The 20023-nt window shown below is 32.5% G+C and overlaps 2 protein-coding genes across 2 annotated transcripts; both read right to left on the reverse strand.

Annotated features, from left to right (window-relative positions):
- Nucleotides 1-572: 572 nt before the first annotated feature.
- LOC148780223 (uncharacterized) lies at nt 573-5186 on the reverse strand. The gene is made up of 2 exons (XM_088848845.1): nt 4892-5186; nt 573-1444 (listed from the first exon to the last, which is right to left on the reverse strand). Exons 1-2 carry the CDS (start codon nt 4929-4931, stop codon nt 744-746), a joined length of 741 nt encoding a protein of 246 aa, XP_088704971.1. The 5' UTR covers nt 4932-5186; the 3' UTR covers nt 573-743.
- Nucleotides 5187-11306: 6120 nt separating this feature from the next.
- On the reverse strand, nt 11307-18583 carry LOC18434018 (WAT1-related protein At2g39510). Its single transcript, XM_088850567.1, has 5 exons — nt 18411-18583; nt 16467-16646; nt 12699-13101; nt 11846-11997; nt 11307-11665 (listed from the first exon to the last, which is right to left on the reverse strand). Exons 1-5 carry the CDS (start codon nt 18581-18583, stop codon nt 11515-11517), a joined length of 1059 nt encoding a protein of 352 aa, XP_088706693.1. The 3' UTR covers nt 11307-11514.
- Nucleotides 18584-20023: the final 1440 nt, after the last annotated feature.

Consider the following 20023-nt stretch of genomic DNA (forward strand, 5'->3'; position numbering starts at 1 on the left):
TTTTTCTTTTCCCAAAACAAATTTTTTATGCAAATACCCCCAAAATAAAAAGTTCATTTTTTAGACAGAAATGCCATTTCAGTACACAAAAATCATTTTGGCTGATGCTTTGACATTGCCGAGTAGCACATTGCCAATTAGACATAATTGCCCGTCCCATGCACAAAAATCATTCATGCTAAGATTTGACATTGACTTTTGGACCGATTAGCACATTACACAAAAATCATTTTGGCCAGATTTGACCCATTAGCACATTACACAAAATCATTTTGGCCAGATTTGACCCATTAGCACATTACACAAAAAAAAATAGCACATTACGCAAAAATCATTTTGGCCAGATACCCATGAGCACATTATACAAAAATGAGCAAATTACACAAAAATCATTTTGACCAGATACCCATGAACACATTACACAAAAATCATTTTAGCCAGATCTGACTTTTGGACCCATCCAGTAGCACATTGCTTGAGACCGCCCTAAAGACATTGAAAGTTAAGTTTTGAGGGTTTTTTTTTTTTTTTTTGTAATTTTCCCTTTACTGGTGTACCAACTGGTGTTACTGCGGTTAAGCTTAGTTGTATTAAGAAACGTGCCAAATGGTGTTACTGCGGTTAAGCTTAGTTGTATTAAGAAACCTTAGAGATGAGAAATGGTGGTAATTACATTTAACCACACAATTCTCAGCCTGCTTTGTCACAAAGTAAAAACAAACTAAAAGACTCCATAGGGAGTCTTAATTACAATTAGCCTGAGCATTTGGAGCAGGGGCAAGAATTGGGTTCCAGGCCTGAGCACGGGCAAGAATTGGGTTCCATACCTGAGCACTTGGAGCAGGGGCAAGAATTGGATTCCAAACCATGCCCAGTGTATGCACTGGGTCCCGGATCGATGACACTGGGTCCCGGATCGATGAAGGCCGAGAGGACAGGACTTGGGTTGGAGCGGTTGGGCCGCATGCTGTTGCCCGTATAGGGTTCGGGACTGGGGGACCGTGGTTAGGTTCTGGGTACCAGATTGGGGCTTGAGCATATGCTTGAGCCCAGGTTTCTTTGGCAGTTTCAAGAGCATCTTTCCAATCCACCGATGAAGCCATTGTATAAGCTTGCAGGTGAGCCCGAGCAAGCTCCCGAGCCAAATTAAGCCTTCCAGTCCTTGTTCGAGCATACGGTAGTGACTTAGCCCAAGGGTGAGCCGAGGCTTGAGCCTGAGCACACGGACATGCATCCCACTGATGAGCTAAATAATTGAATGATTTCTCCATTGCCGTGAAGAATGGAGCATAGACATTCGTGTCGAAGTTAATGAAACCAACAGCTGCATTCTCCCATGCATTGTCAATGGCGTTGTCCAGATGATCCCGATAGTCTTTATTCTCATCACCTGTTTCAGAGGAGGTGGAGGCTTCTTTCTCTGGATCGTCCATGGTGGCTGCCTCTTCAAAGGAGAAGAAGAGAGGGTGAGAAATCACACAAGGAAAAAATAATGAGGACCAAGGTGGTATGGGTACGGACCCTAAAATTTATTTTAACATACAAAATGCTCATGAAAGCCTTTTTTTTTTTTTTTTTTTCAAAATTGCTCGAATTTTTTGTCCCAATTTTGTTTTATTTTTTTGAAGTTTTTTTTGTTAGTAGGGCAGTGCCGGTGGTTCCCTAATAACATAAAAACAAAAAAAAAAATAATTAAAATTCGGTCCGAGAAGCATAATTTTTCTTTTGAAAAAAAAAAAAAGTGGGTTGAACGACTTTATTTATAATTTCCACCTATAAATGTAGGTAATTTCTACCTATAAATGGAGTATTTCATATAATAGAGAAAAAAATTAGGTTTACCATGTAAATCACTCTATTTTTTTCGTATTTTAGAAAAAAAAATTTAGGGTCTATATGTAAATCACTATTTTTAAAAAAAATTTGGAGAGTAAGCATATTCTTTTGAGATTTTGTGAGATTCTAAGGATATCAATTTCCAAACAAAGGATACCACAAATTCATTCATAAAAAATTGATTTAAATTTAGAAGTTAAATTTAAAAGAAAGTTGATTTAAACTTTAGAAGCATGTACGAGATTTACTGAGAATGTCTCCAAATTTAGAAGGGAAAATAATTGAGAAAATGTCAAACATGGTTTTAGGAAATTTTTCAGTGAGAAAATATCAATCTCTCTATGAATTTAGAAAAAATTTCAACAAGAAAATATCTCTTTATGAATTTAGAAGCCAAAATAGGAAAATTTTAGGAAAATTTTCAGCAACTAATAAGAGGTTACATTTAGCAACTAATAGGAGAGACATTTAGGAAAACGATGATGTGGAATCGGTGTCTAAAAATTAAATAAATATGATTGAGTATATTATCTACTTTTTCTATATAGTTCAACGGAAAGTGACAGTTATCTCTCAGCAAATTTGTATTATGGAAAGTGACAGTTATCTCTCAGCAAATTTGTATTTGTCATTATTTTACCAAAACCCATTAAAAGGAATTTATCAGAATATTTGAAGGCTTATAGCATAAATATGTTACAGATTTTTTTTAGAAAAAAGATATCTTATAATTATATCAAATTAATTAATATAAGTGATTAAGTAATATCTATTGTTACAATTCTACTGCTGTTGCTCGAAGAAGGTTTCTAATGAGTCCATGTAGAAATGAGTCGCCTCTTAAAAATCTATTTTTGAGATAGACTTTCAGACTTAATTTTTTAGGACATGTAATCTCTAGCATGGAGATTATGAATATGAAAAATAAATAAATTTTGAAAAATAAAAATAATAATTCTATTAAAAAAACATTTCAACCGTTTATTTCAATTGTTTTTAGATGGACCACCTATTTACATTCACCTTGAAAAAAAAAAAAAAAACCTAGTTTTGATTATGATTTATTTGAAATGAAGTTTACGTATTTGCTTTTTTCACACATGAAAAGGATTAGGTCCGTTAAAGTCAAAAAAAATTGGAAGGGAAACTCCAACAATCAGAAATTAATACCCTTTCAAAGAAATTTTCTTTCAAAAGAAGAAACCCTCATTTTCTGAAACATTTATATCTGATTTACCAATACAAGCCGGGGGCGTTGTCCATAGAAATGAAATAAGTGATTATGTAAATAAACATGTGAATATGCATTCACATAAATAAATTTATAAATTCAATCTATGAGAGCTTCAAGAATGATCCTTAACCAATCCATTAACCTATGATCCTTCTTAAAAAGAAATTTATAAACAATAATTTTTATAATATAACAGTAAAAATAAATTTTATAATATTTCATGGAAACTTAATCAAAAAATTTAGAATAGTATGTGCACACAGACCATGACGTTCATAATAATGTTAAAAAAATTTAATAAATAAAAAACTGCAATAAATACACATGCATAAAGCTATATATTTTCTAGATTATTGTCTAGTGGAATTATTATTTTACTGCATATTTTATAGCATGACGTTATTTTTCTTTTTGTATTGGGGTTTACTAAATAATTCTAAATAAAAATTTTAATGCATAAAAAATCATATAACTAAAATATAAGTATTAGCTTTCCAAAGCATGTCTATTAATACACTTAAATCTAGATTAAAGCAAAAAGGCTTCAATTAATATTACAAATGAAGAGTGAAGCACTCAAAATTGTCCAGGGAATCTCACTTTTTTAAAAGTTATGAAATTAATAAAACATAAAATTATTAAAAATCCAAAAAAAAAGAAGAAAAAGCTAGTATCATATTTCCCATTTTTGGGTGTGTGCCTGTGTGATTAATTTAATAATAATAATAAAATAAACAAGCTTTTAGAATATTTCTTTGAAATTAGTAGAGCATATTTTTATGGAAAAAAGAACAGTGAAAAAGTATCTTGAAATTTATTATTAAATTTTTTTAAAAATAAGATAATCCCAAATTTTAAAATAATGAAAATTTATTTAAAGAAGTCTTTGTTGAAATAATTTTTTGTATTTAAAAGAAAACGTTTGTTGAAACTGGTATGATCTGCGGGAAAGACAACATAATATTAAAAGAGTATTTAGAAATCCATTATTAAAAATAATGAGTAATAAATCTTTCTTAATATGTTAAATCATGAAAACTCATTAGAAACTAATAAAAATTCTTAAAACTAAGAAAATCAGCTAGTACAAAGAGATAACTCATTATTTTGGGGCGAGAAAATTATTATTTTGTATAATAATACAGTTAAAAATGACAACATGTGAATATATGACTCAACTTTGTGACCTACATGTTATCATCAAAAAAACATCCCACGCAAAGTAAGTAGATAATCATATTAGACAATAAACCGTGGAACATTAATAACTAAAGGAAGGAAAATGGTTTGATAGGGCAGTTGCCCTACCAAAATAAGTAAAGCCTCACTTCACGTTTAATCAAGAATTACATTTTAAGCATCGGAAAACCTTTACATCGATCATCTTGGTTTGAACATATCAGATGCGAAAAAAAAAAGGATTTTAAGCTCTAAAAATAATATATATTATAACAAATTATCTAGACCGCCTATTTCACCCTAAAATTAAGTATTCATAAATCCGCAAGATCTATACCATTTTTTTGTTTCAAATTTTATAATCGGTATCGAAAATTGATGTAGATCCATGGAGATTTCCGTTGCCAAAATGCTTTCTAGACGGGGATTTGCTGTGAGGATTTATTTTGTTTTCATAAAGCCTCATCCCATAATTAATAATTAAATTGACACAATTGTTGATATAAATTAACACAACTGTTGATATAAAATGGTAATAGAACAAACGTCTAGTTGAAGAGATGCAACATATTTGACATAACATATGACATAAATTAACGTGGAGTTTAATAGGAATGAAGAACAATGAATGTTACAAGTTACCTTTTTCTGAAGGATATGAACCGGACCAAAATAAACTCATTATTGTTCTTTACTCTGTTCTCTTCGGAGCAGTATTTGAGCAGTAGAGGAGGGAGACGATGGTCACTGGTCTGCAAGTTCCGAGCAGTATTCCGAGCAGCAGTAGCAGTAGAGGAGGGAGACACTGGTGGCTTGTCTGCAACTTCTGAGCAGTATTCCGAGCAGTAGAGGCTGATTTTCTAGTTTCCTAAAGGAGGAAGATGCGGAAGAAGCTGATTATAGATAAAACTCATTTCGTAATCATCGTTATCCCTTTGAGGGTTTTTCTGAAAATAGTTAATGATTTTATAGGCAAGCACTATCACATCACAAGAGATTGTTTCCTTATATTTTCAACTGGTTACTACTGTACGTTGATCTCAAAAGATTATTCATAAGTATCTCTTTAACTGATTGTTTATTTTTCCTTTTTTAGTTATAAATATCATAATACTTTGGGATTCTAGTTAATCGAATCAAAATGATGATTAATCGTCATGATGTTAATAATTATAAAGTTATTTTAGTTATAAATATCATAATAGTTTGGGATTCTAGTTAATGGAATCAAAATGATTAATCATAGTTAATGGAATGAAAATGATTAACCATCATCATGTTAATTATTACTGACAAATACTAATAATTATATCATCATCATCATCATCATCATCTTAGCCTTTTCCAAATTAATTGGAAAAACTATGTCCATCTTAACCTTTTTTTAATTAATTGAAAAAACCATAGCCCTTTACGTGGACATGAGACGGGTTAAGAAAAAGTTTAAAGTCATCATTGTTTTTAGACTGAAATACTAATTATATAAAAATATAAAATTGTAATTTTTATAATTATCATTAATAGACAATACAATGTAGTTATCATAATCTCCACCAATGAAATTACAATAAATAATGATATAGTAATAATAAATTATTAGATAAATACTAAATATAATACAGTTTTAATAACTTTTCAATTTATTAATTAGATGACACCTATTGTTGACATTTATGTGATTTAATAATGAAATATCTTGCATTCATTAGTGTCCTCTGCTATAACATCTCTAAAACCAATAAATTGGGAAAGGGGCTGGGTCGTGGTGGAATGCCCACACCCTTGTTATCATGGTTTTAACTCCCACCCACACAGCCCCACTAACACTTTCAAAAAACTAATTTTTAAACTATTTGAACTATAAACACTTTTAAAAAAATAAAAATAAATAATAAAAATAATTTTTAAACTATTTAAAAAAAATAGGTAGAGGCGTATCTTCTCCACTAAATTACCCAAAAATAACAAACAAGCCAACAAATTAAATATCAAGCCCACACTATGGCAAAAAGTTGCAACAACTCTATCCTAGACTCTTCTAAAAATTTAATACTAAGCATTCGAAAGTGTTCTCTTTCACCCTTTATTTCTGCTATAACATTTTTGCATATAAAATCCAAAGAAAAACCACGACATTCTTCTATTTCTCTAACAAATTTGGTACCAGAACTCACACTATAGCAGCAATTTTTAATCTATATGTAAAGGGTGCGGTTTGTATAGAGCCTAGGCTCTAAGTAATCAAATTAGTGCCTACCTTCAAATAGTATCAAGAAATGTAGTTTCAACATTAAAAATCTTTGTGATAGCCTTAAAATATATTTTCATCTTTATTTATGAAGTTTAAAGTTTCAAAAATAGTGTAGATCGACAGATTTATGAAAACAATCTTGAAAATTGACGGTCCAAAAATACATTACAAAATACACTATTTCTAAACTTTGAAATCCATTTTTTTCTCATGTCCATGCATCTTGATGTCGAAATGATCAATTGAAGATATTTGGGCATCAAAACAATCTCTTTTGGTAAAACTTTTGTAGTAGGTTCTGATTTTATTGTTTAGAGCGTAGGCTCTAAATAAACTTTTTCCATATATATATATCTGGAAAAAGCTGGTGTTAGCTCACTAGCTCATATGAACATATGAGCCTAAAGGGCCAGATTGAATCTGGACCGATCAGACGATCACGGATGTCCAGTAGTGCTTGAAATTTTTTTTTTTCTACAGATCCAAATCACTTAAAATTTTATGCGTGTGTTCTACTCATCAAGGAGCACCTAATAAAAATATAAAAAAATTTATTCGTAAAATAAATGATCAAAATACCTCCCGAAGCTTTTCAGGAGCATTTTGGTCAATTTATTTCATGTAAAATAATTTTTTGATATTTTTTGAAGATTCACCTATTTTTGATAAACACGCATAAAATTAAAAGTGATTTGAATTTGTAAAAATAAAAATTCAAAAACTACTAGATATCCGTAATCGTCAGATCGGCCCAGATTCAATCTGGGTCGTTGAACTCATATGTACACATGAGTTAGTGGGCTAATCCCAGCTTATATATATATATATATATATATATATATATATATATATATATATATATATATATATATATATATATATATATATATATATATATAACTTTTATAAAGCTCATAAATACCCAGCAAAAAAGACCTTAACATCATGATAAATTTCCTTGAAGATAATATCACAGTTACAATAATTGTCACTAGGTTTATGAGCATTTGTTTCGCCCTAAATTGTTCTCTTGGACACGGTGAATAAGATTGTGAGAAAAAGTGTAAGAAACCCTACGTCCATGGCGGTTTGTTACATATATAGCATATATGTGGCAAGATTTTTTTTCACTCAAAATTGACACACAAAATATACGGAGACCGTCAGGCTATTTTTAAGCAAAACCATCATTGACATAGCATGTCCGAGGCGGGGGCAACACACTGTAGCAATTCGCCTATAGGTATTTTTATTTCATGTAAAATATTTTTTTGATATTTTTCGTAGATTCGTCTATTTTTTATGAACACACGTCTAAAATTTCAAATGATTTGGATTTGTAGAAAAAAAAAATAAATTCAAACAATATCGAACATCCGTAATCGTCATATCGAAATTTGGGCCGTTGGGCTCATATGTTCATATGAGCTGGTGGGCTAACCCCAGCTTTTTTATTTATTTATATATATATATATATATATATATATATATGGGTTTTTCTTGAGTTAGCAAACCCTCAAAATACAATGGTTCTAGTTAGAAAGGGTTGTAATGAGTGTATTTATCAAAACAATCATTACTTTTTTATTAAAAAATTATTTAAATAGGTAACTTTACCATCAAGCAAAGACAAATTTGATATTTTCATAAAAGTACAATGGTATTTTGGAAGTTAGTATCCTAAAAATTTATTTGTAGAGTGTCATTGTCATTTAGTTAAAATTTCAACTTTATCCTTTATATAGATGACAAAAGTACCTTTTGACTTGTATTAATATTTATAAAATTACCCCTTATAAAAGTAACTTTTTTTAAAAAAATAGACTACAAAATTAATAAATCCATCATTAACAACTCTCTCTATCTTGAACCTTTGTAATTTGATGAAGTTTAGATTATCCCTATGGGATTTTCTAGAGTTAACAACCCCTCAAATTACATAGGTTCAAGTTAGAGACCCTTGTGAACCATATTTTTACTTTTATTGCCCCTATATGACTTGAAGACCAATAGATATAGAAGGCCATTTTGGATTTTTTATTTGAAATTTAAAGCTGATCTCTTTCACACCTTTATATTCTTTTTTCTCTTTTTGTTATCCCCCATTCTCTCTCTCTTTATCTCTCTCCTTTCCCTCCCCCATCCGCGCTCTCTTTTGACCGGAAATCTCTGATATGGGATCAAGAGAGAGAAATAATAAGAAGGGAGATTGCAAGGAGAGAGAAATAATAAGAAGGGGGACAACAAGGAGAGAAATAAAGAGGAAGAGAATGGGGACAACAAGGAGAGAGATAAAGATAGACAGAGGATGGGGATAATAAGGAGAGAGAAAGAGAGAGAGGATGGAGACAACAAAGAGAGAGAAAGAATAGGAATGTGTGTGTGTGAGAGAGAGAGAAGAGTTTTAAATTTCAAAATTCAAAATTTTTCAAGTTTGGAAATAAAAAGTCTAAAATGCCTTTCTGTATCATTTGGTTTTCAAGTAATATAGGGGCAGTAAAAGTAAAAATACGGTTCACAAGGGTCTCTAACTTGAACCTATGTAATTTGGAGGGTTGTTAATGCTAGAAAATCCCATATATATATATGTATACACTACAAAACACCTATAGGCGAAAATGAATAGTGATTTCGCTTACCCTCTTCACTGTCCAAAGTTCATTGCACGGTCACGATTGTCTGGTAATGTTTCATTTTCCATGTTTTTTCTACAAATCGGGATGACCTAAAATTTGGAACGCGTGTTCATAAAAAATAAGCAAATCTATCAAAAAAATATTTTACATGAAAAAATGAACAAAATACCTCCGAAACTTTTTAGGGGTATTTCTGGTCATTTTGATTTTTAGAAAAAAAAGAAAAATGGAACACTATAGGCAAAAATGAAAAATGATTTCGCCTACCCTCATCACCTTCCAAAGTTCATCGCACGATCACAATTATCCAGTAGAGTTTTATTTTTCATTGTTTTTTTTACACATCAGAATGATCTGAAATTTGGAGCGTGTATTCATTTTAGTGAGGTGCACATAATAAAATATATAAAAAAATAATTCGAGAAAAAACATTTGATCAAAATACCCCTAAAACTTTTTAGGGGTATTTTGGTTATTTTTTCATATAAAATATTTTTTTGATATTTTTCGAACATTCATATTTTTCTAGTGAATACACACTCAAATTTTAGGTCATTCCAATTTTAAAAAAAAAAAATGAAAAATGAAATACTATTAGACAATTGTGATCGGGTGATGAACTTTGGACGGTGATGAGAGTAGGTAAAATCACTATTCATTTTCCCCTATAAGCATTTTGTAGTATCTTATATATATATATATATATATATATATATATATATATATATATATATATATATATATATATATATATATATATATATAACTATAAAAGATGGGGTTTGATTCCTACAAAAGAATTGAGTTTTTTTTTCTTTTCTTTTCTTTTCTTTTCTAGCTTAATAATGTAGTAGAGATAAATATTAATTCAATTCACGTAACTTTTATAAAACTCTGGTAAATACCCAACAAAAAAATTTCCTTGAAGATAATATCACCGTTCCAATAATTGTCACTAGGTTTATGAGCATTTGTTTCACCCTAAATTTGGTGCTCATATTCTCTTGGAACCTATTCGGAAGACTGTGAAAAAAAGTATAAGAAACCCTAGAAAGTTATTTTTTTAACTTTTTTTTTTTTGAATTACAAAGAATAGGGGACACCCATTTCAGGAAAGAAAAATTGGCATTAGATTGAAGCCCAAAGGGAATTTGTTCAACCTCACAATTTGTATATTTTCCTATCATCTCCGTAGAAATATTTTTAAAAAATTAAAATTAATTTTAAAAATTTTAAAAGGCTTGGTCATGCCTCCCTTTAAATTTTTTTAATAAATATGGGGTGTTGCCACCGAAGTGGGGAGAGCGGTCCATTATAGCTTTCTAACCATGGGCAAACCAAATTTTATCCCTTTTGATAAGAATCATGAATTACAAATTTGTGGATGTTAATGATGGGGTTGTCATACGGATTTTTAACATAGTCCAATACCTCTTTGATGTATTTAGGGGATATTCAACGGGATGGGGATTTGGATCCAAGTATATGGGATCTATATCCGCATCCAGACCCAATTGAATTTGAATATTCAGATCTAAATCTGGATCCAAAAAGTATACATGGGATATGGATCCAGATCCGAGCCCAGTTGGATCCAAAATATTATTTTATATGCTATTTTTATATCTATAAAGTAATATTAAATAATATATATAAAAAAATACTATATAAAATATGTGTATTTATAAAATAATATATAATATTTTAATAATTGGGTCAGATCCAAATTGGATCCACTTGAGCCCAGATCCAATCCGAATTCTATTAAGATCAAAATTTTAGATTCCGATCCAGCCCGTTGGATCCAAATCTTGGATCCATATCTAGATCCAGATGACAGGGTAAATTCTCGGCTCTATATGCCTACAAAACAATCTTTACATAAATATATCCTCATGTCCCTCTAAAACAATCTTGTTATAAAAATTCTCGTTAATATTTTTTTTTTTCATTAGTGACCTTTTTTTTCTCCTTTTTTATTTTATTTTTATTCAAAATGGTCCCACTCAAACCTTCAGGGTTGAAATGAGAAGACAAATATTAGCTTCAGTTCTTGAAAAGCCGAAGTTCACTCAAATAATAAATTCAGATTTCCAAGATTCGTAGCCATGACTTAAACTATTCGGAAAGTATTGACTTCAAATTTAAAGTCTAAAGTCTAGAGATCCCATTTCTTAAAAGAAATATGATGGAATTACTGAATATTTACAGCTGAACAAGCACTAAAATTCCTTTTTGGAATTACTGAATATTTACAGCTGAACAAGCACTAAAATTCCTTTTTCATTTTAAAATGAAAGGAAAGCTAAGAGATAGCCAAGTAGGGGACGTTGCCACACCGCACACATGAAACCTTATGCATTGAAATAAATGGAGTCTCATGTTGCAGCAACTTCTCTTGAATTGCTTGCTTTTTCCACCTCATCTTTGATGGGAATTTTGTCTTCTGCTTTCTCATTGTTATCGTCTTTGCTCTTTCCCCACATAACGCAATAAAACCCCAAAATTATGAGACATCCCCCAATCACACTGCAACTCATGACAAAATAACCAACCATCACATTATTAGATGGAAAAAGTTTGTATAGAGCCGAGGTTCTAAACAATCAAGTTAGAGACCATTATGTTTTCTAACTAAAAAAAAAAGGCACCATTTATTATATTATTCAACAAAATTTATTGAAATTTAGAATCATGGGAAATGCAAACCTTCCCAAGTGAAGGCGTTCCTTGAGGAAAAAGGCGCTGAGAATCGCAGCAATGATAAGTTGAAGGGGAAAAAACAGGGCAACAAACACCGGTCCTCTCTTGGAGATGCACCAAGCGTTCAAAGAGTACCCAATTGCCGAAACCAAAATCCCCTGCATTGAGCTTCCATAGTGTTATCCAGCCAGGATTGAACCGGTTCTAGGAAGGTATCCTTACCGCCCTAATAAATCCCCATTTTTTAAAATTTCAGTTTTTTTAAATATTTTCTAAATCGTTGATTTGATCCAATTCAAGTTGGCGATCCGGCGATCTAATACGGAATTATGGGGTGGATGATCCATCTAAACAATCAGGATTTTGAAATACCAGTTGGGACTATGGTTAATTGTTGCGAATCAAAGTACAAATCCTCACTTTATAGTCCAACTAATATGGTTTTAAAATTCCTTATACTAATATTATTTAAAATTTCCTTTTGTACAATAGCTACACAAAAACTAGGGTCGGCAACAAACCAGGCTTGGGCCTAGCCAGCCCTGGCTCGGCCTGACCGTTATCCTTGTCTAGGCCTAACCCAGACCAGGCCAAGGAGGCCCAGGCTCAGCCCTATCAAGGTGGGGCAGGACCGGACTAGGGTTGGGCCATTAAAATTATGAAAAAAAGAAAGCATAAAAAATAAGGGCTTGGCAAAGTTGGGCCTGTCTTCGCCCTGACCAGGCCCTTGAGTTATGGTGGCTTGGCCGTTGGGCCACATGTCATGAACCAGGCCCTAATTTTGTAGGGCCAAGCCAGGCTACCCGGCACACTTCCACCTTTAGCTAAAACGTCCATAGAAAGAGAGGTTGTGACTTACATAATACAAACAGGCCAAGAGCTCCAGATCCCAGCCGATCATCCATGGTGAAGCGGTCCTCTCGAAGATCACCGCAACCACTGCCGATTGTAACACACCCAGGAAAGAAATCCACGCATTCATAGAAAGAGTGGCCGGATAAACTTTGTAAATTGAAGCCTGAAGGATCAAGAACACACTCCAGCATAATGTTGAAACAATTGCAAAGCAGGAACCTTTAACCCAGTTTGGTTTCGCATACTTTGCACCACTGGTGCCATGAATGTTAATGGTGGAAGGGACTTTTAGGGGCGGAAACTTGTCACCCTTGTAAAAAGTGAAGAGCATAGCACCTCCTATGCAAATCGAGGTACCCAAAAGCTTGGCTTGCCCTCTGTGCATTCTGATGTTTACACATTCCATCCTGCATTTTGAACAAAAATATTAAGTACCAATTCAATTGAAGAGCAAATAAGATTCTCTGATAAAATAATCATATGCTACGTTATAGTTTCTAGGAGTATTCTTTGATACTTCAGCAAATTGCAAAGCAATTTTTTTTTTTTTTTTTGGGTAAATAGGCATTTTTATTTAATTGTTATTAATAGGAGAATATATTAACCAATGTTTTAAGACTCACTCTTGGATTCGGCCAAAGGTGAGTTACTCGGGCGAATCTAAGTAAACTCACTTGAGTAGTAGCCATCTCTCTCCCCCAGCCAGAGCACTGCTTTCAAGCTGAGGCAACAACCATTGTAAGGGTGCAAATTAAGAGAGAAATGAAGGGGGTGAGCAAACCACCCCCCTTGAGAGAGAGGGTACCTGGTTGTGAGAGAGAGGGAGAGAGCATATCTGGTTCAGAGAGAGATGGAGCAACACAAAAGGGGGGTGGTGGAGAGAGAGAGTAGTGCACCACCTATTTTCTAAGGAGGTGTACATGGTACCCGAGGACCACTTACCTCAGTCATTGGCTGAGGTCAAGTAGACTCGGCTGAGTCATAAAACATTGATAATTACACACATTTTTACTATACATAGATTTTTCATAATCCTCACCCTTAAAAGGGTTCATGAGAAGGGATTTTCAAAGAGATGGGTCTCCAAGTGATGGGGTTCATAATAAGGGATTTTTAAGAAGGAGATGGGTCTCCAAGAGAGAGATATGGCTTAAAAGAAAGGCGAGAGAAAGTCTCCCGGTTGCTCTCAATATTCTTTTTCTAGGTAGCGGTAGGTGTAACAACATTAATTAAAATAAATACAAAAATAAATAAATTAATTAATTAATAATCATATATTAGTAATGATAATAATAATAAAGAGAATAATACTATACCGTTAGGATATTGTTGCTTTTATATTAACAATAAATAATAGATATCATTGTTAGTATACTTGAGGGTCCAATTTTACTTGGGTAGACCTTAGGTCTACCACCTTAAAGTTTAATAATAACACTCCGTTAAACGACACCTTGCATTGAGGTGTTTCTTTTTTATACATCTTTTTCTCTCTCTCCTCTACACATCTCTTTTAACAAATTTATTCCCACCCTCTCTCTAAATACAAAAAAAAAGTGGCTGGGGTTAATAGTGATTGATGGTGGCAAGAACATGTGAATAGCGTTAATGGCGTTCGATCCTCCAAATTGAAATCAGTGGATAGAAAATCATTTGGGTTCTTTCTTATTTTTTTTTCTGAATTTGAAATATGATCAATCGTAGAAAAGCTCCATTCAAAAAAAAAAAAAAAAGACTGGTTTTCTTAGTTCTTTCTGCTTCCCCAGTTTCGAAGTTAAAGTAAATGATCGCATTCTTCTGAAAAATAGTTAGTTTTTAATAAATAGTAATATTTCCGTTCAGTATCTTTATTTTATAAGCTTTGTGTGTAAGTGACCTCATTGTCTCAAAAAATAATCTTTTTAATAAAATTGTGATACTTTATCTATTACTAAGAATTTTAAATGTTTAGAAATAAATTTATCTTTCGTGTCTATTATTAGAGAATTTTAGATACTGTAAAATTATTAAAAATAAACGTGATATTTATGCTTTTAGTAAAATTGTAAGATTTCTTTCTACTGTTTTTGAATATTTAGACATTGTAAAATTCATGTGCAAATGACTGCCTTATTATCTGAAAATTGATATTTTTGCAATTGATTATAGCATTGTCTGTGAAATGTTTATTTGTGAATTGACATCTTATAAATTGTGATAATTTCGTACTCTTGAATTTCTATAAGAGTTTTTCTATACATTGGCAATTATGCTAAAATGTCCTTACGAATTGCTACCTTTCTAATTTGAGCCCAAAATATTTGATTGGTTATTTTTGAAATGTTATTGAAAGTGATTGTTATTAATGGTTTCAGTGAAATTCATATTAATGATTTCAGTAAACGCTTTCGAATGTTTAAAAAGATTTAAAAATAATTTAAGTATGCAAGTGGACTCATTCGGTTCGCCGGTGAGGTATAAGTGGACCTATCCGAGATGCCGGTAGGGATTAAGTGGACTCATCCGGTACGCCGGTGAGGTATAAGTGGACCTGCAGGGATTAAGTGGACATATCTGGGATGCCAATAGGGATTAAGTGGACCCATTAGGACGCTAATGGGGTATACAGGTGACCTATTTTGGATGCCAGTAGGGTAATTTTGTGGAATCTTTTGAATTATGCACTGCCTTTAAAATGTTATATGCATTTCAATTATTTGCATTATGTTTAATTTTGCATTTTTGAAAGTGAAATTGTTATTTATAAATCCTTGTGTTCGTATTGTTTTTTTTATTGACCTCCATTTTGAAGTTTGTTTTTATCTTTCATCGATGATTATTTTTAGGAATATTATGATCACTTACTTAGTAACCAAACTCATCAAACTATGGTAAATATTTTTCAGGATAACTGCGGTTTCATTTTGAGTGGTCGTCAGGATCAACTCTGGAAGATTTTGTAGTTGTGCCTAAACTTTCTTTTATTACCTTGTAAGAATTCGCCACTGCATATTTGTCCTATCAAGCAATGTATATATGTTTTGTCTGCCACATATCAGGAATATCTGTATTGTAAATTCTTGGGGCGTGACAGTAGGTACGAAAGATGAGGAGGTTGATTGATGGTATTGCTCGGTCGGGAGAGCTCTATGGGTTGAATCACATAAATTGTGTGCCTTTATGTTGTGATTTTAGTTTTTGCATTATTTCTTGCCCTCGATTTATAGTTGTATTAATCTATCTCGCATTTAGCTAATTGTATATACAATCTTGGGTGGGATCTTTTATTCCCGGCTCGTTGAGGGAGGGGTTAAAAATGCAATATTCTTTTCTATACCAATAAAACAAGGGTGCAGTTGGTATGGAGCCTAGGCTCTAAACAATCAAATTAGAGCCTACCTTCAAATAGTGTCGAGAAATGTGGTTTCAATAGAGATCTTTGTGATAGCCTTAAAATATATTATTATATTTATTTATTAAGTTTAAAGCTTCAAAAATAGTGTAGATCGACTGATCTATGAAAACTTCAAAATCTTGAAAATTGACTATCCAAAACTGCGTTACAAAATACACTATTTCCAAAACTTGAAATCCATTTTTTTTTCTCATGTCCATGTATCTTGATGTCTAGATGATCAATTTAAACATATTTGAGCATCAAAACAACAACTTCTAATCAAATTTTTGAGATAGGCTCAAATTTGATTGTTTAGAGCCTTGGCTCTATATAAACTTTTCCGATAAAACAAAAGGAAATGTTTTTTTAAGTTATATTGAAGAGAATCTGCAATACCTAAATAATATTGCGAGGATGAAGGTGATGGCCGGGCAAAGATTATTCATGGCACCAACTACGGTTGGAGAAGAGTACATGAGGCCCGCAAAGTAAGCATGCTGCGTCCCTGTTATCCCACATAAAGCCAATAAGAACAATTTGAAAAAGACTGGCCTTGTCAGAGATGGACGCGTCTTCCTGCAACAAATGAACTTCTCAAACATTAATTCCCTCATCTCAAACTTACATTTTGTACTTTCACGGTTTATCTTTTACAAATACATTTTCATGTCTCTATCATCGATCATACTAAAGAGTAACCGATTTTTTAGCATGTATTCTATGCACCGTCAGGTGCGTAGTTTACTTCTACTCCCTCTGTCAGAAGACCTTCTTAGGAGTATTTTCTAATTCTAAAATTTGAAATTTGAATTCTGTAACTCTTTAATCTCACCATCTAAAAATTGAATGGTCTTCTATTCGATCTCGAGACATTAGTTTTTTAAAGTGCATAGTGGGTACAATGAGGAAGTTTTTTTTATTGGGGCTTTGCGTTGAAGATATTGCATCCCTAAAATTTATAATCTTTCAATTATTTCTAGATTTTTCCTGAGGGAGTAAATGAACATTCTACTCCTGATAGAGTAGAATGTCTTTTGGCTTTTTCTAAGCCTACCGCCTCTCATTAATTTATGTATAGGTCATTCGTTGTTTTCGCCCAGATTCGTCGTCATATGTGTTCTCATCCAGCTTTTGTTGTTTTCAATGGAAGATGTAATTGGAAACCTCAATGAGACTTGCTTGAATATTTAAGGGCAACAGTAAAGGGCACTTCAAACTCAAAGGACAAGTACTAAAGTGTTGTTTTTAGTCTTTTGACAATGAATAACTTTCAAGATGATATGGAAGATTAGTAGTAAAGAGTTGCTTCAAATAAACCCTTAAAATTATCATCTGGAATAGTGAAATGTCGGGATATGGAAAAAAAAAAGAAAAAGATTTTAAGTTCTAAAATAGTGTATCTTGTAACACATTATCTCGACTATCTATTTTCAAGATTTTGTGTTTAGGATATGCTTGAAATGCACTATTATAAATTTTGTAGCTAGAGATAAAAGTTTGATTTTCAAACCATCATAAAAATTTATGGCCCTTACTTCGATTGTTTCATATCGATGCCTCTATAAACCATACCCACAAATATAAGGAGGAAATGTATGCATTGAGACCATTTATCTTTCGTACAATGTGGTCACAATTAGTCTTGACCATTGGATATAAAATTTGATTGATGCATATATTCTACCAAGCTCAAACTTCAAAAGAAATTTTCTTGAATTTTGTAACACACTCAAGCTATCAGATTACATCGAATGGTTGTAAATAATTATGGCCTCATTGTATCAAAAATAAATGGTATCTTAAATTGTATTATTATATATAATCCCATATAAGAACCGAATTGAGAGGAAATAATATTAAGGGTGAGAATGAACTTTTCACATGCATTCAAATATGTAAAACTATACATACATACATGTCCACTTACATCCACATGCATTGAGGAAATTAACAGCACATATATATGCATTTTTACACTGGGTCGTGAGAATGGAGTTGGGGTTGTGGTGATAACACCACTTGTACTTCAGCTAAGGTCTAGGCTTCCATTTTCACCCAATACATTAAAAAACCATTAAAGATTTCAAAAAAACATGTTGGGACTCGTTATCCTCACTGAATTACCCAAAAAAAAACAAAAGGGGTTGGGTCATGGGGGTAGCACCCCCATACCTAGTTACCACATTGTGGTTTTCAATCTTGCCGACACCACTTATGGACACATTAAAAAAAGGTAACTTCTTTATGAACAAACGGGTAGGAGCATGTTTTCCCACTAATAAGCAAAATAAATTAAATTAAATTAAATTAAATGCAAGTTTATAACATAAGGACGTTTACCTATCCAGAAAGTAAGCAAAAGGAGAGAGGAGGAGTATGGAGACAATGAGTCTATAGACAATGAAGACATGGAAGCTCATGCCTCTCTCCAAAGCTCCTTTGCTCATAATATCTGCTATGGCTATCACCAGTTGCAGCCCGATCATCACCATGTAAGGAGCCCACCCTGCCATCTCTTTCTCTCTTGAATGTTAATAACTCATTTGCAATTCTCCTAGGACTCTTTCTATTTATACTAATAAATTTATAGCATTAAAAAAATCTCCCATCTCTCTCTCTCTCTCTCTCAATTGAATGTTAAGAACTCATTTGCTGTTCTCTTGGGACTCTTTCAACTTGTACTAATCAATTTATAGCATGGAAACAATAAAAAAAAGATATAGTTTATATAAGTGCGAGGTTCTAAACAATCAAATTAGAGCGCACCTCAAAAATTACCCTAGAAGAGGTTGTTTTCATGTTCGAAATTCCTTAAATTGATCATCTCGACCTCAAGATGCATGGACATAAAAAATAAAAAAAAATTGGATTTCAAGTTTTGAAAATAGTGCATCTTGTAACGTATTTTTTTATTGGCAATTTTCAAGTTTTCATAGATTTGTTCGATCTACACTATTTTTTAAGTTTTAAATTTTATAATTAAAGATGAAAATATATTTTAAGACTATCAAAAAGATTTTCAGTATTGAAACCACATTTCTCAACACTATTTGTAGGTGCTCTTTATTTTGATTGTTTAGAGCCTCGACTCTATACAAAGCACATCCATAAATTTATAAATTCATAGCATGGAAACAATAAATAAAAACCTACCATCTCTCTCTAAAATGCGAAGGAATCGTGTGAGGCCTCGCCTTGCACTCGTACTACGTGCAGTCGAAATTTATAGCATGACATTCTCCGTCGCTCTAATGCAAAAGACATTGAAACTCTTCTAAAAAAATTTATTAAGTCACTGTCAGAGGCCACTTCGACTGGGCCGTATTTTTAAAACCAGCCATAGCAAGGGTACAAGCTTGCAGGTGAGCCTGAGGCAAAGCAAGCGGTCCAATCTCTCAGTGAGAGTCTGACCATTGGTTTAAAAAATGCCTCACCCAATGCCTAGGTTCTACATCTGATACCATTGATCACTTCAAGAGATTTCACCTCTTCTAAGTTCACGCTACATCGGAGACATCTAGGGGCACCAGAACACTTAATAATTTCATAAAGTCTAAACATTTGTCTTGGGCATTCAAGTATGGGACGGGGATGTAGAATTTCAAATAAAGGAAATAGTGATGTAAGATAGAAAGATCAACAAGACGTATGCGTGGTTCGGTAACGACGTCTATGGCCATGGAGGGTAAACTAATATCTTATTTGTAGGGATTACTTTAGTTTACTAGAGATTTATAGGGTTACAATTATTGTCTTTTAGGAAACAAATTTCATTACCATTGTAATCCCACAAAATAGGAAACTCAATATAGAAAACTTAATATCTTGTTGCTATAACCGTCAACACTCCCCCGCAAGTTGGTGGGTAGATCTCCATGGAGCACAACCTAGACAGTATATGATGGAACTTTATCTTTGCAATAACTTAGGTAAATATGTCTGCAAGTCGGTCT

The sequence above is a fragment of the Amborella trichopoda genome, chromosome 10, assembly GCF_054954075.1.
Source record: "Amborella trichopoda isolate Santa Cruz 75 chromosome 10, AtrichopodaSantaCruz75HAP2 v2.0, whole genome shotgun sequence".
NCBI classification, from domain to species: domain Eukaryota; kingdom Viridiplantae; phylum Streptophyta; class Magnoliopsida; order Amborellales; family Amborellaceae; genus Amborella; species Amborella trichopoda.

Excerpts from the sequence above, each read along its gene's own strand:
- LOC148780223 (XM_088848845.1), bottom strand. The coding sequence starts at position 4,931 with ATGAGTTTATTTTGGTCCGGTTCATATCCTTCAGAAAAAG. Across the intron at positions 1,445-4,891 it reads TTCATATCCTTCAGAAAAAG|AGGCAGCCACCATGGACGAT; the intron begins GTAACTTGTAAC and ends TCTCCTTTGAAG.
- LOC18434018 (XM_088850567.1), bottom strand. The coding sequence starts at position 18,583 with ATGGCAGGGTGGGCTCCTTACATGGTGATGATCGGGCTGCAACTGGTG. Across the intron at positions 11,998-12,698 it reads TCTTGGCCTGTTTGTATTAT|GGGATTTTGGTTTCGGCAAT; the intron begins GTAAGTCACAAC and ends AGCTCAATGCAG. Across the intron at positions 11,666-11,845 it reads GAACGCCTTCACTTGGGAAG|TGTGATTGGGGGATGTCTCA; the intron begins GTTTGCATTTCC and ends CATGAGTTGCAG.